This window comes from Paracoccidioides lutzii (genome assembly GCF_000150705.2).
Source record: "Paracoccidioides lutzii Pb01 unplaced genomic scaffold supercont2.4, whole genome shotgun sequence".
Lineage (NCBI taxonomy): Eukaryota > Fungi > Ascomycota > Eurotiomycetes > Onygenales > Ajellomycetaceae > Paracoccidioides > Paracoccidioides lutzii.
Window position 1 is genome coordinate 492,569 of NW_015440950.1, and position 14,184 is coordinate 506,752.

A 14,184-nucleotide genomic window follows, 5' to 3' on the forward strand; every position below is an offset into this window, starting at 1 on the left:
TCTTCTCCATCGAACCCAATATTTCCCTTCATTTTTACAATGTGCCCGAAGGGTCGACATAATTATATCTTCTTTAATATCGATTTTCTTGTACATACACATACTCTACTCTTGTTATTTTGGCTTATTTTATTTTATTTTTTCGAAATTGGAAGGTCGTTTTATATTCCCATTTTGGTCGGGATCGTCAAGGAATCCTATTGTCTTGTTTGATATATTCCTACGGACAGGAATGGCGTTTACGGGTTTTGTGGGAAGTGTTTTTCGATCTGAGATCGGCTACTTGTTTCTATATGTACTTCCTTTTTTCCTCGTCTCTTACTGTGCTTTGTACTTTTTTCTTTAGGCCGGGTTGCGTCGGCTTCCGTCTGTTTTCAAAACCTCTTGTGTTAACAATTCTTATTTCTCTTTCTTCTAAATCTCCCTGTAAGGTACCTGATTGTCTTTTGCGCCCTCTGTATGACCTCTTCTTTTTACCTTCTTGTTCTTTGCTTGCCGACTGAAAAAGGGAAAATAAAGGAAATAAGAACGGTTCCCGGAAGCAATTCCCAAATCATATTATTTTTAAAACTCCATTCCCATCACTATTCCTAGCTTCTTATTCTCTCTACGTTGCCTGTCCTCTGTTCCTGGAATAAACTAAATTTTTTTAATGAAATTAGGGCTTGTCTGTTTTCGTCTATTTTAACAATCCACGAAATAGCGTAACTAAACTTAATTTTAACCCAGAATATCTACACTTCAGCAGCAAATAGTTTATATTAAATAAAATTACGCCGGGATGAGGGCATCTGAGCCTTGAATGTCTGAGTGTGTGATAATTGCTGCACCTTTGCGATGCTTGTAAATGTGGCCTAGGCAGCAGGCTGCGTGATTGAATGACAGGCTGTTCAAGTTGAGCTCAAAAGGTGAATTTAGCAGCTTCTTCTCTGGGTTAAATTATATTGAATTCTATAGTAAGAACTTCGACAATTTTAGTTCTTTTTCTCATTTCTTATAGGTTTGATGTTACTTTTTATAATAATAATTATAAATAAATTTTAAAATAATTTATTTAAAAAGTTTTTATTAATTAATAACTTTTGAATTTCATTTATCTATTGATAAATTAATAAAAACTATTAAATACTTTAAAAATTATATTAATAATTTTAAAATTTAATATTTAACTTTTATTTAAATTATATTTATACATTAAAAATTATTGTTTTTATTAAATATAAAATTAAATTAATTAATATATATAAAAACTTTTTTAAATTATTATTATTATTATTATTATCATTATTATTATTTATTAATTAGTTAAAATATTTTTAATAATTTAAATTTAATTAATAAATTAAATAAAAAGTTTATAATATAAATTTTAAAAAATTAATAATTAAATAAAATTTCTACAACTTTTTATATTAAAATAAATTTTTATACAATAATTGAAAAAAAAAATTTATATTATACTAAATATATATTTTTTAAACCATATATACTAATATAAAAGAACTAAGTTTAAATATCTCACTATAAAAATAAAAAATTTACTATTTAATAATAGTTAATCACTAACTGGACTAACTTATGAAAGAGTTTAATAAAAAAGTTGCAGTTGAAATTGCTCAATAACTTTTGACCTCAGATGTTTCCGCAGATCTTTTAAAAATTTATTAGCTTACCGTGAAGCCAATATGATTGATCTTGTATAAAGCAAAAAGGAGAGAGCTATGCACATTATCTGGCCTCAATGATTCAACTCTGAGCTATTCGTGTAAAAAGACTCAATGAGATCGTTATTCACCGCATCACCTGTCTCAAACTCAACAGCACTCTCAGATTGCTGCTCATCAGCACATGCAGTACATTGTAGTTGGCAAATGAACAGTTGAGCTGGTGAATCTGACTACATAGCTGATTGTGCTACAATCTGTCGTCGCCGTACCTGAAGAAGTCAGATGTCGGATGTTGGTATGTTCCATCTAGAGCTGCCTGGACCTCCGAATTCCACGCTCAGCTCGGATAGAAAGTAGCGCTGATCGCAAATTGTCGGCCACTCCTGCCCAAGCTTGCGGAGCTGGACTCTGGTCCTTCGAAGAGGAGACTGATCTCTCTGCAGACCTGGGGAGCTCTCGTTTGATATGGTCTCCCAAAAGGGGTTTGGCGGATGCCCGTAATGATTCCACACCGACTCTGGCCAGATCGATGCTCTGCTCTCTCCACGGTGGGGATCGAAAGAAACGGCTACGTGACGAACTTGTGGACACTGCCCATAGTTACCCACATCGACTTGCTCCTGCAGAAAGACTCTTTCCTATCTATCTTAGAGGATTGTGCGGGGGTTTGCAGCAGACGTTCTTCAACTCATCGTGCGAAAACTTTATTTTGACGAAATATAAATGCCCCCACTGTGATAACACATGGGAAGGGAAGATACCTCAAGCAGATCGAGGCTACCATTGCTTGCCCTGTGGATATATTCCCGCTCGAACTGGAGCGAATACGCTCTGTAGGGGCTAGTTAACGAGTAGTTAAGTAAGCAGCGGGCTTTTTTATTTTTAGTAGCGATCGTGGGCGACCCTACAAGGGCATCCAATTACGAGTTAACCAACATGATTTGAAGGAAGGATTGTTTGTGGCCTGCATCCACGGGCCACTTGGCCCATCTGTATTAAGCCACTTCCTTAAAATGGTTCTGTGTCGCTGTTATAAGTACCATAATACCACACTGGCAGTTGCTCGGTGTCAAGGCTCTGTAAACTGGCAAACTTCCAAGTAACCTTGCCTAAATCAATCCTCAGACCACTACAGTAAGAAATGGCCCATTAACTAGAGTGTAGTCATCAGGCTAATGAATTTGAACGCTGCGGTACAGGTATGTGCAATAAAAAGCAGTTATTTTATCTCCATTCACCACCGAGATCAAGTGTCTCTTCAAAAGAGAATACGCAACACGTACGGTGCATACCACTGGGGAGTTCTGTTGGCACCTAAGAAGTCCAACGGCCGCGACAACATGGCATACGACGTTTCGGACGGCGTTCGGTTGGATAATGAAACTGGACAAGACCTGAACTCGGAAAGAGATTGGTCCTTCAGGATTAAGAACTTGAATTCCGTTGGACAGTGGGCGGCTGGCTGATCGGTCGGGTGATGATCGGAAAAGTTCCTCCGCAAAACGACAGAAAATGACCTTGAAAACATCCTCAGGAGTGTTGCTCTGCCGGATCCTTAAGGAATCAGAAGAAGGGTGTCGCCATTAGGTTTGGAATGCCATATCCACCCTAGGAAATGCATGGGTGATACCGAACTTTGATATCGAAAATTTCGAAGTCTGGATACTGGATTATGCCAATCAATGCCCGGCCGACCCCAGTCCAAGCGGTGTTTGTAACTATAAAGAGATAAGCCAGTTGTGCGAAACATTTCCTGGTTCACTGTAGGGCCTCCAAAGAAGGCGTTCTGCCACAAGCTCGTCCGCATATGAAGGAAGCTTAAGTTTGTGCTCTCGGGCCAGTCCGGCACCTGCAAATGCCAAGTCAACAACTCCCGCAATTCTGCCATTGCGAATGATACTCTGATATGTTGATACCTTCCCGGCCAGGAAAACTGCTCGATGCCGTGGGAGATGCCATGTTTACTTATATTTTGTCCATCCGGTGCCTTTCTATCTAGCCAGAGCGAACGACTGCAAGCGCTAGGGAGCAGTTTATTCTCTGGGGTTTTGGTTTCAAGGCAATCGCATTGGTCGGGATTGCAGGGTCCGGTCCGACAGATTGTGGATAAAACACCTCCATGACTGCCGGCTCCTGGAGGGTTGAAAAGGCTACGCTTCCTAATTTGAAGATTCCTCCTTTGTGGACAGGCAATGTTTTCAATCGTTGGGCCGAGCAGTTTGACATGATCCATCGCAATTGAAGTAATGGCCGTTACCGTCGGCATTTCTATGACGTTCGTTGCAACAACTTCTCCGCCAAAGTGGGTCTCATAAATTGCCACGTCCACTATCTCTTCAATAAATACATGAAAGGACAGCAGGGTCAGGAGCTGAAGGGACCGTGGAATATTGCCAGATATCAGCCTTTTAACGTCGAAGCTATTCCGGAAGCACTAGTTCTCGCCACGCCGGCACTTCAATTGTTATCCTTTATACGAGGCCATCACTTATATGAAACCTTCTCCTTTTTTCTTTCTTTCTTTTCCTTTTATCAGGAATAGAGTGATTCAGTTTCCCAGTATATATAAACGTGGTTCTACCCCTCATAAAACTTAGTTAGAGACAGCAGCATGCGAACGACATTTTCTTTTACCACACGAAGAACCGTGTATAACATACGTACTTTAATAAATATCTAGGTCGCTTGTAGCTTTGCTCGGTAGGTTATTCCAGACCTCAAAAAAGCGCGTTGTAAAAGGGTCTTTCAATACCGGTTCAACATTGATGTGAATCCTCTCACGTATGTCCTTCATATGCGGGGATGTGTATAGCCCTATTTTCTTAGGGTATCCGGTCATATCCCCGTGCACCTTGAGGAGGGTGTGATGAATGCACAGGTGCTGCACTTCCCTTTCGTCCCTGCGACGTGTATAACATTTAAGTGACTCAGGTCTCCAATCTATTCTTGTGTTCAGTAACGATTTTTATTGTAGTAGATGATGTAGATGTATGTGCTGAGTGACCAAGAAGTTCTAGCCATTCCACCATGTCATCTGAGCCACGCATGTCATCCAAGTTAAGGCTTTTGGGGTCGCTCGCCTTGTGATTAAATGATGTATGGCTCTCTTAAAAGGAATAGTGGGTACATATCTTCCTATGTTATGGCGCACTAACCTCGTAGTTTCTTTCCATTTTCCGAGCGCGTTTTGGAGTATTTTCCTTGAGGAACATGGTCATGAGCATTGGAGAACAGCGTCTCATATACTGTTGGTCACAGAACCAGGTAGGACTCTTGGAAAAGCTAAACCTAATCAACGCGTGGAGTGGAGGACCATAATTGCTCTAGGAACTATGTTCCCCTTCCTGGCATGAAATCCTGTTTAGGCTGCCCTTAAGGATCCTTTCTGCTGATGCAAGTGTTTCCCGAGCCTCTGAGTCGCTGACCTTAGTTTCACCAAAACAGGAAGAGAGAAATTACTCCACTGTAGAAGTTGCCATCCGAAAATGTTTTGTATTTTCCCGCAAGACAGTGCAGTCCCTAAATTTTGATGAGCTTCGTCCCATCGATGCTTGTACCAATCGACGTGTGTCAGACTAATCGTTGAACGCCCAACTGATCCTTCACATCGGGCTCCACCTTGCGTTCAATTTTAGGAGGTGAAAAAACTCAACAAGTTCTTGGAGGACACCTCGGGCGGCCTCTAGCTTTCCTTGCATGATATAGGCCTCTGCTAGCGGAGAGCCACGCGCCGGAAACACCTGGAGTTTTGCTTACCATCGACTCTTAGCCGCGAAACCTCATTCATAACCAATTATTCGGCTTCACCCCCAATGCCTAATTCGCAATAAATATCCGCAAGGTGGTGCATTATATGATAGCGAGTAGTGCTGACAGTGACCATATGGAGGCATGGTTCAAGGTACCGGCGTGCTTCTGCGAAATCTCCTTAATACCGTAATACCCTACCAAGTGCAGTGTTCTTCAATCGGGAGATTTCGAGCTCCAGCCCTGATGGTTGCGAGAGTAACTCCCAGCTTGTCAAAAGAAGCATCATCTTGGCGAACTCATTGCGTAGTAACGTGTTTTCTGCGCGAGAAAGTACTAAACGGCCATATGAGCAGTGAGATTGTATGTCTGTTGATTTAACGAAATCTTCTCCAGTATGCCATTTATCACAACTGGTAGCTGGGAGCCTTGAAATTTTGTTAGCAACGAAATTACGTTGCTTGCGCGAGACGCGTCAGCCAGTCTGCATGCCGCTAAAGATGAACCTATCAAGCTATTGCAGGCATAGGTTGACAGAGTTAGGTTTGGGGCTTTCCGTAGATATTGCCATGTATATTCAAGATAGGGCAGCAACAGCTTCCCGTCGCCATAAAAATCTGAGAGTTGTGTCGGTATATAACGGGGACCTCGTGATTACCAGACTCACGAAGATTCTAGAATTTCATCCAGCGGGTAGATGTGGGTCGTATATATCAATCTGGTGGTTTGTTCCAATCCTTCTTGAACAGCGTAGTGAGATATTGCAAGGCGCGGCTCGTCGCTGACGGAGTAGACCCGTGAACCATTCCCCAGTACGTACAATGTAATTAAACCATGTTAAATACAACAGCTAATTGTTTGCTCGAGTATGGCTTGGTTCGAGAAAAGATTAGCAATCCTCTCATGAAGACCAGAAACACGGAGCGAAATCTCATGTACATCCCCCCCCCCCCTTCGTTCCATCGTTTCTGGGACGCGACCGGTTCGACATCCGAAATTTTATTCAGGTATTTCTCATATCTTATACGTCAGTTGTAGCAGTCTTCCCTACGGTTGCAGCGCAACTTTCAGGGATGGAGGAACCGCAAAACATTAGAAAATAGCAACCACATGCCACCAATTTCCTTGCGTAGCATGAATATACATCACCCCTTCTATATTCATGGTTTAGATCTGCTTCCGCCTTTTTCTCTGGGTCACAGTCTTTATACAAGATAAGATTGTGCCGTGATTCACCAGAGGTTCCGTAGAGGAACTTATCTCATAGAGCTAGCTCCATTGAGTTGGCGGATAAGTTCGTAGACCGCGGTGGAGTAAAATGCATGTTAAATGGCGACGGCCAGGCCCACTCGCTTGAAACCAAGTGTAAATGCCACGTAGAATGATCCCATATCCTCTTAACCGTACCTCAAGCCCATGCGCCCAGAAAGCATCGCCATTCCCTTTGTAGGTGGAAACTGCCAATGAGACCCCACTCAGGAGGTTCGAATACCCCCCAGCTTTTATTCCTCGGATCCTCTTCAATGCATTTTTGCGGATCTTCTCGTTGTATCAGAGACCAAGTTTTCCCTTTTTCGAATTTCCAAAGGCTTTAGTTAATAAACTGATAATCTCACAAGGCAGTTAGTTCTGCTCGGTTCGCTGCCAGCAGTTCCACAATCTAAAAGGCATAAGCTCTCTGATAACTTCTAGAAAAATGGGAGTCACCCACTGCTTGAAGAAAGTCAACAATGTTGACCTTTTCCAGCAGTAGCTCGGCCGCATTCTCTTGAACTGTGTGTGAGAACGAAAGGAGCAGGAGGTTGTGAGATGCCCCACCATACTCAGCCGGATTTGTGGTGAAATGTCCCCCAGTGGCGCGTGGGGAATGGTGCCAAATCTTGAATCCAGGGCTCGCCATTCTTCCCCTTGAGCTAGATGAGATAAGATGGTTGTCTCTGCGTTTCGTTGCTCTCCGTTGCGCTGTGCGGTTGCCATCAGAGGTAGGTAGTTAATAAGCGGCGGCGGTAACTTCGAGCTGATGGCCCAGACTGTCCATCGAAATGATAACTATCGAACAGGAAAAATATAATGTGGCATCTGCTCGCATAACTATGCTCGCTTAGATTGTTGTCGTTTTGTGATGGGATAAGCTTTTTTTTTTCGAGTCTCTTGTTGTTTTCGAGTCGACGTGATGATTTTCAGCCTTTCCAGCCTTCTCCGACCATTCATACCCTGATGAACAAAACCGAGTTTGACTCTATCAACGTCTTCTTCAGAATGGGCCACCCTCGCGCCTTGTTTTTACTTTTGAACTTCATACATTCAGCCTAAAAATTTGGTTTTTGATATTCCAGAGATCCCTAAATCCGCACATGCCCCTCTACTCTATCAGTACTGTTAATCTTAATCGGCTTTATACATCCCAGCTGCTCCTCCATGTCGAGCTTCCCGAAAGGAGAGGGCCTCTTCTTCTAAAAATACTCTGGTATAGTGGAGCCCGAGACAGTAGGGGGGTACGGGCAAAAATGCGCAGATTCAGGGCGAGTTATGCTAGCTACGCCCGCCCCTATCCGTCCAAAACTTATTCAGTTATCCCTTCAGTGAGAATAATGCGACACAGGGGACCTCCTCTTCCTTAGGAGGTGTTAACAGCTTTGCATTGCAAATCACGAAAATGCGGCACTTTCCTCAGGGCGATATACCATTCAGTTCAGGCTTTGGCATTGGAAACTGCGTCTATACCTCGAAACACTACAGTGTAATCCAAGTTTGTGTCTTGTTGTTAAATATAAGGCAACTTTTCCTAACTTAATACAATTCATATAATGTAAGATTGCAATTTGCAATTCACCAGCTCATTCAATCTTATCCATAACCAATGCTGCAAGTTTGCCGCCCTCAGGCACCTCAACAAAGCAGCTGCTCAAAACATTATAGATATGATTTGTATCTATGACTTGGTCTCCAATTTTTACCATCCCAGATACATGAAGAGGTATTACAATTGTGTAAAACATTCCAATATCTGGCTTCCCTGGAAAATACACAAGTCCTCCCCTTCTACACTTTGATACAGATTTTGGAACGTAGGCTTTGGAACATATCATCTGAAACTGAAACAATGTGAGCCAGTGGGTTGTCATTTATAAACAAACGTAACTCACTATTTTTGGGTACTCCTTAATTACAACATCTATTAGGTCGTCGCAAAATTCAGTTGGCAGAAAGGGTGCGATTACACTGCTCTCAGGCTTTGGAAGAGTGTCAGCAACAGGCTTGCTCTCATTCCAAGCCTTTTCTCTGGCGGCCTCAATTTCGGGGGACAGAAAAGAAAATATGACAGGCTCGTTGGCAGCCATCTGGGCTTTAGCAGTTGTATAGGGATAGGGGAAAGGGTGGGGCGGTAAATCTTTTCTGCCGCTGCTGTCTGCTTCTCTCTATTACATGGCACCTTCTCCGAATCTACGGAGGAGATGGCAGTAGGAGCAACAATAGTTATAAATCCTTTCAAAAAGGAATATTTTCATCCCCTCAGTCTCTTCTAAAAGGGCTAGAGTTGGGTGCCGAAATTTGTGCGAGACCATCCTAACGAAAGACGCCCGAAGGTGTGGTGGGGGCCGGCCAATAGAAGCTACGACCACGGAGCCGTACTGGAACCCTTGAAAATGAACAGGTTTTTCCGTATAACTTTTTTTGGGGGGGAGGGGGGGAAGAGGTAGTGTTTGGTGGAGATCTGTCCGGACAGGGTGTTTGTTTAATGAGGCCGCCGTCCCCGGTTGGTTGTTCGAGGTTGTGTTGGCAGACCAGCCAGATTGAATGCTAGAAGCTCTTGGCTGTGGGATTCAATTCAGTGGAGTTTTGAGTAAATTTACGTCACACATTTCTAGGCTTAGGGACCCAACCCTGCAGTCACCAAATAGTTAGGCAGCAATGCAGATGGAGACCAATTTACCAGAGAAAACCCCCCCTGTTCGTATCCACTGGAAGCGACCAGTTCAAGTCAGATGAGGACGTATTAAGGCTTCAGGGAGAGAGAGAAACGGGGAAGGTTGACCATTAGCATAAAACAGGGGGGGCGCGGGGGGGGTTGAAAATGCAGGGCTACGGACAGTTCTCGGGATTTCTGACAGTTGTTGTGTTGATGGATGAAAAGCGTGGCCTTCGACATGGCAAGTTGCTTCAAAAATGGGCAATTTAGGTTACTCGAAGTTCAGCGGCTACTCTGCCGCCAGCCGCGCGGCGTTTCCCAGATGACGTCGAGGTTTTCTCAGGCATCTTGGCGCAGAGGAGGGAACAACCTAATTCCGGATGTGGCTCCTTGGATAACTCAGAAGCTAGTGACAAGACGCTTCGAGTTCAACATCTCATCTTTTTCTAACCGAGGAGGTTACGGGTCGTCGTTTATTACGCTTACGCTTTGGTAACACCTAGGAAACTGGTGCGCACCAACCTAGTTCGGCGGTTTGGCTATCTCTGTTTCTGACCCACCCTCATGCCCGGGCACACTGGCCTGCTACGTGGCCCAGAGGGTACAATTTACGAGAAGGAGAAAGGTTTCGACGCCAATTTGAGAATTGAGATCGACCCCACAAAGATCAGGTTTATCAAAGAGCTGAAAAGATCAGAGGCATCATCGATATTCCATGTGAACAATGATGGCAAGCCCCTTGTTCTGAAAGTTGTATGTATGTGTCTTGGAACCATCGTCGCATCCCAAGCTTACCAGTTTCTGACGTCCAGTTCCACAACGATGAAGACGTAGGGTATGCCGATGACGGGGTTCGTGACTTGAATCGTGCTCGCTGCGAAATCCGGGCCTACTGCACTCTCAAACAATCTGGCATATGCGATCAGGGCTATGTGCCACAGTTCTATGGATACGCATTATCCTTGAACTTGGCTGCATATGCCCCTCATCTGGATGCCTTTCAGCGCGACACTGGCCTCCCAAGTGCTATTCTGATGGAATACCTGCCGAACCCCTTGTTAATGAACTGCGTCACTTACAGCAAAGAGCGAATGGCCAAGGCAGTCAATGGCATCAAACAGATTCATTCAGCTTTGATTGAGCACAATGACCCTTATCCCAAGAATATTCTGATCGTTCCTGGTGACCCAGAAAGAGTTATGTGGATAGATTTTGATGTTGCGATAACTTATCCTGACAACACCTACATCAGAGATAGGGAACGTGGCTGGCTTGAGATTGAAACTAGGCGCGTTGAGAGCATCGGGTTGAAGCTTGTTGGTGATCCAAAACAACTTTTTCGCTGCTTATTTTCTGACCACTAACGGATTTTACAGGCAGATGATCAGAAACAGGGTCTCCCAGCGAACACAAAATACTACTAGGATGGTGGTTCGTCAATGCGCTCATACAGGCTTGCAAAAGGAGAGAGAGAGAGAGAGAGAAAGAGAGAGATAAAGGAGCTCCATAATTTCAAGCATTTCTTTTCACACCTCAACATCTCGCACAATACACAGCCCCTGCTGTGTTCTATGGAAACTGCCATTCATTATCCGCCGCCACCAACATCCCGAGATACCAAAGCCCCAGAAGAATGGTCAAACGTCCAGGCCCTTCTGTTTCCCATGGTATCGCCTGTGCTACCAACAGGCTGCCATCTTCATCAAGTCTCTTAATAGGGACCAATTCAGCATCAGTTAGGACAAAGCCATAACGCGTGTTGAGCTGTTTCATGTAAAAGTTGACCTGTGACAGAACCTGCAAATACTCCGTGCGGTCTGAATGCGACGCTGCTTTGCCCCAGTCAGATCTCCATTTCCGTGACACCTTCAGGCATCCTGGGCAGCGGTTTGGGGACGAGCTGGGTGTACTGCCCGCCCGGAAAAAAGAGATATCGGGTCGTAAGCTGTTGGTAATCTGGGTTGCATCACCTGTGTCAACTGTGATGGGAGTAAGATACATATTGGCAAGCTGAGGTGCAGGGTTCTGCAAACCAGCTCGCAGCGCATGGCGTAATCGACTTTGAACATAGGTAGCGAAACGGACAGCGAACATCAGCTCGGTGTTTATAGGCTGTGGAGGAGAGTATGGGATTGGTTCTCTCACAACTCGCACTTGGTGAAGTAAGGTGCCGTAACGCTGGATAATACGGACGTAGATAAATTCGGACCATTGACCAACGCTGTTGATCTGCCTCCAACTATATTGGTCGTTTGTCGTGTTAGGTGTTTTGTGTGTTGAATTGGTAGGAAAGCCCGGAGGCGCCTCCCCCAGATAGTCCAGGAGTCTCTGCGAATTGTCCATGATCGCTTCGGCAGTCTCAGAGTAATGACTTTGGAAGGCAAAACGTCTCCTGCTGTGGGAGATCACAATGCTTTATCGGACCAGCCAATGCTGGAAGAACTGTGTTTACCCCGCCGCCTTTAACAGCCACTTTGAGTTGCCAGACTTTTCAGCACGATGCTCGAACCCGGCGCTTTGACATCATCCGTGCAGCACTCCGAGCGAATCGACATTACTGTCATCCCCGCGCTGACATGGTATCTGACCATTTCCTCTGGCCAATGGATTTAGAATGCATGGATTGTTTTGTGATGGCCCATGCAGGAGCCTGGGTCACCCCGCGGGGCTTTCTGGACGTGTTCAATCAGATCATTAACGTCATATTCCAGGCTAAACTACTGCGTACTTCATGTTGCAATTCAGCGCATAAATCTCTCTCAGTTATCTGTTTGTTCTTCATATTGCTTGGCCCAATCACAAATGTCATCGACAAAATGCCGGACGATGTCTATTTTCACATAAGACCCACTGAGGTGGACATGGCTGGCCCTTTCCTTAGGGCATTATCGGGTGTTCAGAATGAATTTTTCTCTGCGCCCCTCTCATCCACCCTCGACTGTAATTCCGCGTCATATAATGTGCATGCACTCCTAGAGGCGCAATACCCTTCCTTATTTCTCAAAGAGGTAAGTTTATTGCTGAATACAACAACCAAAAAGATCACCTCAATATTGCTTTTTGTCAATATTCTTATCAACCTTCTAGATGGCTTGAAGAGGTATATGTGTTATATCCTGCTCACAGTGGAGGACAGGTGTTTTGGCCAAGTCGATATAGTTAACCTGTTTGTCCGCGACTAACAGCAATACTTTTGCTGTTCTGCGTGAGAGCCGGATTTCCAACTTGCTTCAACTGGGCTGAATGAAAGTTTGCACACTTCTTGGAGAGGAAGGCTTCAAGAGTTGATTCTCAATGACTCTGCTGCTTGGGTTGTTTTTCTTTTTCCCAGGCCCATTCCTCCACTCTTAACTCTTATGCGCTTCCTGGGCTTTCCCAAGGGATCCTTGCGCAATTTCATACCCTGCCAATCGAAATTTACTACACAAATTTGTGGAGTCCTTGATGTTCATGATAATGCGCTTTGGTCTTACTTGTCGACACTTCTGGGCTATCTCCAGAACGATAATTATGGAATACTTTGCTATGCTAGGAGGCGCGTGGGCGGGGGCTTCTCCTAACACCAACCTGCGCATGGCTGTATAAGCAGTACATTTGCAGCAATGAAATGGGATCTAAATATTATGTCCCCGATTGGTCAATTTTAAAATAGAGAAGCCTAAAAAAAAGGGTAAAGAAGCTTTATCATGATTTATTAAAATAATTCTGCATCATTACTTTCATTTCAGTCATATCAGCTGAGCAATGATGCTTGTCACAGTCAAGAATTAACTCTGCAAAACTGTCATTATCTCACAATAAGACAGATTTTTGAAAAAGTACAAAACAGACAATTCACATGCATGATTTTATTTTTTAATATATCATTTATCACTAAAAGAATTTTGGGTAATTGAATGATATAGAAATTTTAAATCTAGTTATTAATTAGAGAAATTTATTATAAACATTATTTTTTTATATTATAAATTAATCAAGTTTTTTACTTTAAATATAGATTAAAAAAGTATTATATTCTATTATTAACTTTAAAATAATTAAAATAAGTAAATTAAACTATACAATAAATATTAAAGAAAAGAAAAAATAAAATGTAGTTTTAATTAAAATATATATTTCTTTATTAACTTCTTTATTATATTATTTTAATTTATTAAACTGTTAAAATTTAAAATAAAATAAATAATTATTTTCTATATCTATAATTTAATATTAAGAAGACTATTTATATTAAATTATTTTAAAATAAATAAAATAACTAATACTATAAAGATGATAAAAATAATTAAAGCAATTAAAAATTTATAATAAAATAAAAAAGTCCAATGAAAAATTTAAAGTATGTTTGAAAGTAAAATTTACAAAATAGATATAAATACAGATACAAATTTAAATACAACTAGAAACAAATATAAAAAATAGCTTCAAAAAAATTATGATAAAATTGAAAATTATTTAAAACTCTATAAAATTTATCTGAAATGATAATCAGAATTTTACATAGCTGTTTTAGTAGAATTAAATAATATCTCTTCTTTGAGTTTTTTTACACTCAAATTTATTTTAATTGTTAGCTAACTATTAACTAGTTAGTTACTTGAGATAATTTATTAAGCAATCATTATAGAAGTTAATTATATATATTTATATAAACTATTTAATTTCAATGTTCAATATATAATTATCTAGGTATTGTTGAGATCTCTTTGAAAATGTATGATCAATTATACGGCAAGATCTTGGTATGGTCAAGAGGTTATTTGAGAGTGGATTATTACATTACATTATAGATTTCCACCTGGGCAGCTTCTTCAGTTCCACGAAAAGCTACTTGAATTTCATTTCTAATTTTATTTTGGT

General features: G+C 42.0%; 8 protein-coding genes across 8 annotated transcripts; 3 read left to right on the forward strand and 5 right to left on the reverse strand.

The window, feature by feature from the left end:
• Nucleotides 1–1,949: 1,949 nt before the first annotated feature.
• On the forward strand, nucleotides 1,950–3,133 carry PAAG_01909 (hypothetical protein; the record flags this gene model as incomplete). The annotated part of the gene is made up of 4 exons (XM_015844483.1): nucleotides 1,950–1,962; nucleotides 2,018–2,360; nucleotides 2,832–2,866; nucleotides 2,919–3,133. The coding sequence occupies 4 exons, from the start codon at nucleotides 1,950–1,952 to the stop codon at nucleotides 3,131–3,133; spliced, it is 606 nt and encodes a 201-aa protein (XP_015701487.1).
• Nucleotides 3,134–3,222: 89 nt separating this feature from the next.
• PAAG_11392 (hypothetical protein) lies at nucleotides 3,223–3,933 on the reverse strand (the record flags this gene model as incomplete). Its single annotated transcript, XM_015847050.1, has 1 exon — nucleotides 3,223–3,933. The coding sequence occupies one exon, from the start codon at nucleotides 3,931–3,933 to the stop codon at nucleotides 3,223–3,225; it is 711 nt and encodes a 236-aa protein (XP_015703312.1).
• Nucleotides 3,934–4,594: 661 nt separating this feature from the next.
• PAAG_11393 (hypothetical protein) lies at nucleotides 4,595–4,879 on the reverse strand (the record flags this gene model as incomplete). The annotated part of the gene is made up of 2 exons (XM_015847051.1): nucleotides 4,595–4,747; nucleotides 4,823–4,879. 2 exons carry the CDS (start codon nucleotides 4,877–4,879, stop codon nucleotides 4,595–4,597), a joined length of 210 nt encoding a protein of 69 aa, XP_015703313.1.
• Nucleotides 4,880–8,251: 3,372 nt separating this feature from the next.
• PAAG_01912 (hypothetical protein) lies at nucleotides 8,252–8,755 on the reverse strand (the record flags this gene model as incomplete). Its single annotated transcript, XM_015844484.1, has 2 exons — nucleotides 8,252–8,509; nucleotides 8,561–8,755. 2 exons carry the CDS (start codon nucleotides 8,753–8,755, stop codon nucleotides 8,252–8,254), a joined length of 453 nt encoding a protein of 150 aa, XP_015701488.1.
• Nucleotides 8,756–9,888: 1,133 nt separating this feature from the next.
• Nucleotides 9,889–10,748, forward strand: PAAG_01913 (hypothetical protein; the record flags this gene model as incomplete). The annotated part of the gene is made up of 3 exons (XM_015844485.1): nucleotides 9,889–10,077; nucleotides 10,137–10,640; nucleotides 10,701–10,748. The coding sequence occupies 3 exons, from the start codon at nucleotides 9,889–9,891 to the stop codon at nucleotides 10,746–10,748; spliced, it is 741 nt and encodes a 246-aa protein (XP_015701489.1).
• A 145-nt stretch (nucleotides 10,749–10,893) lies between these two features.
• PAAG_01914 (hypothetical protein) lies at nucleotides 10,894–11,667 on the reverse strand (the record flags this gene model as incomplete). Its single annotated transcript, XM_002795980.1, has 1 exon — nucleotides 10,894–11,667. One exon carries the CDS (start codon nucleotides 11,665–11,667, stop codon nucleotides 10,894–10,896), a length of 774 nt encoding a protein of 257 aa, XP_002796026.1.
• A 473-nt stretch (nucleotides 11,668–12,140) lies between these two features.
• PAAG_01915 (hypothetical protein) lies at nucleotides 12,141–12,483 on the forward strand (the record flags this gene model as incomplete). Its single annotated transcript, XM_015844486.1, has 2 exons — nucleotides 12,141–12,332; nucleotides 12,451–12,483. The coding sequence occupies 2 exons, from the start codon at nucleotides 12,141–12,143 to the stop codon at nucleotides 12,481–12,483; spliced, it is 225 nt and encodes a 74-aa protein (XP_015701490.1).
• Nucleotides 12,484–12,671: 188 nt separating this feature from the next.
• PAAG_11394 (hypothetical protein) lies at nucleotides 12,672–12,899 on the reverse strand (the record flags this gene model as incomplete). The annotated part of the gene is made up of 1 exon (XM_015847052.1): nucleotides 12,672–12,899. The coding sequence occupies one exon, from the start codon at nucleotides 12,897–12,899 to the stop codon at nucleotides 12,672–12,674; it is 228 nt and encodes a 75-aa protein (XP_015703314.1).
• Between the last annotated feature and the right edge of the window lie 1,285 nt (nucleotides 12,900–14,184).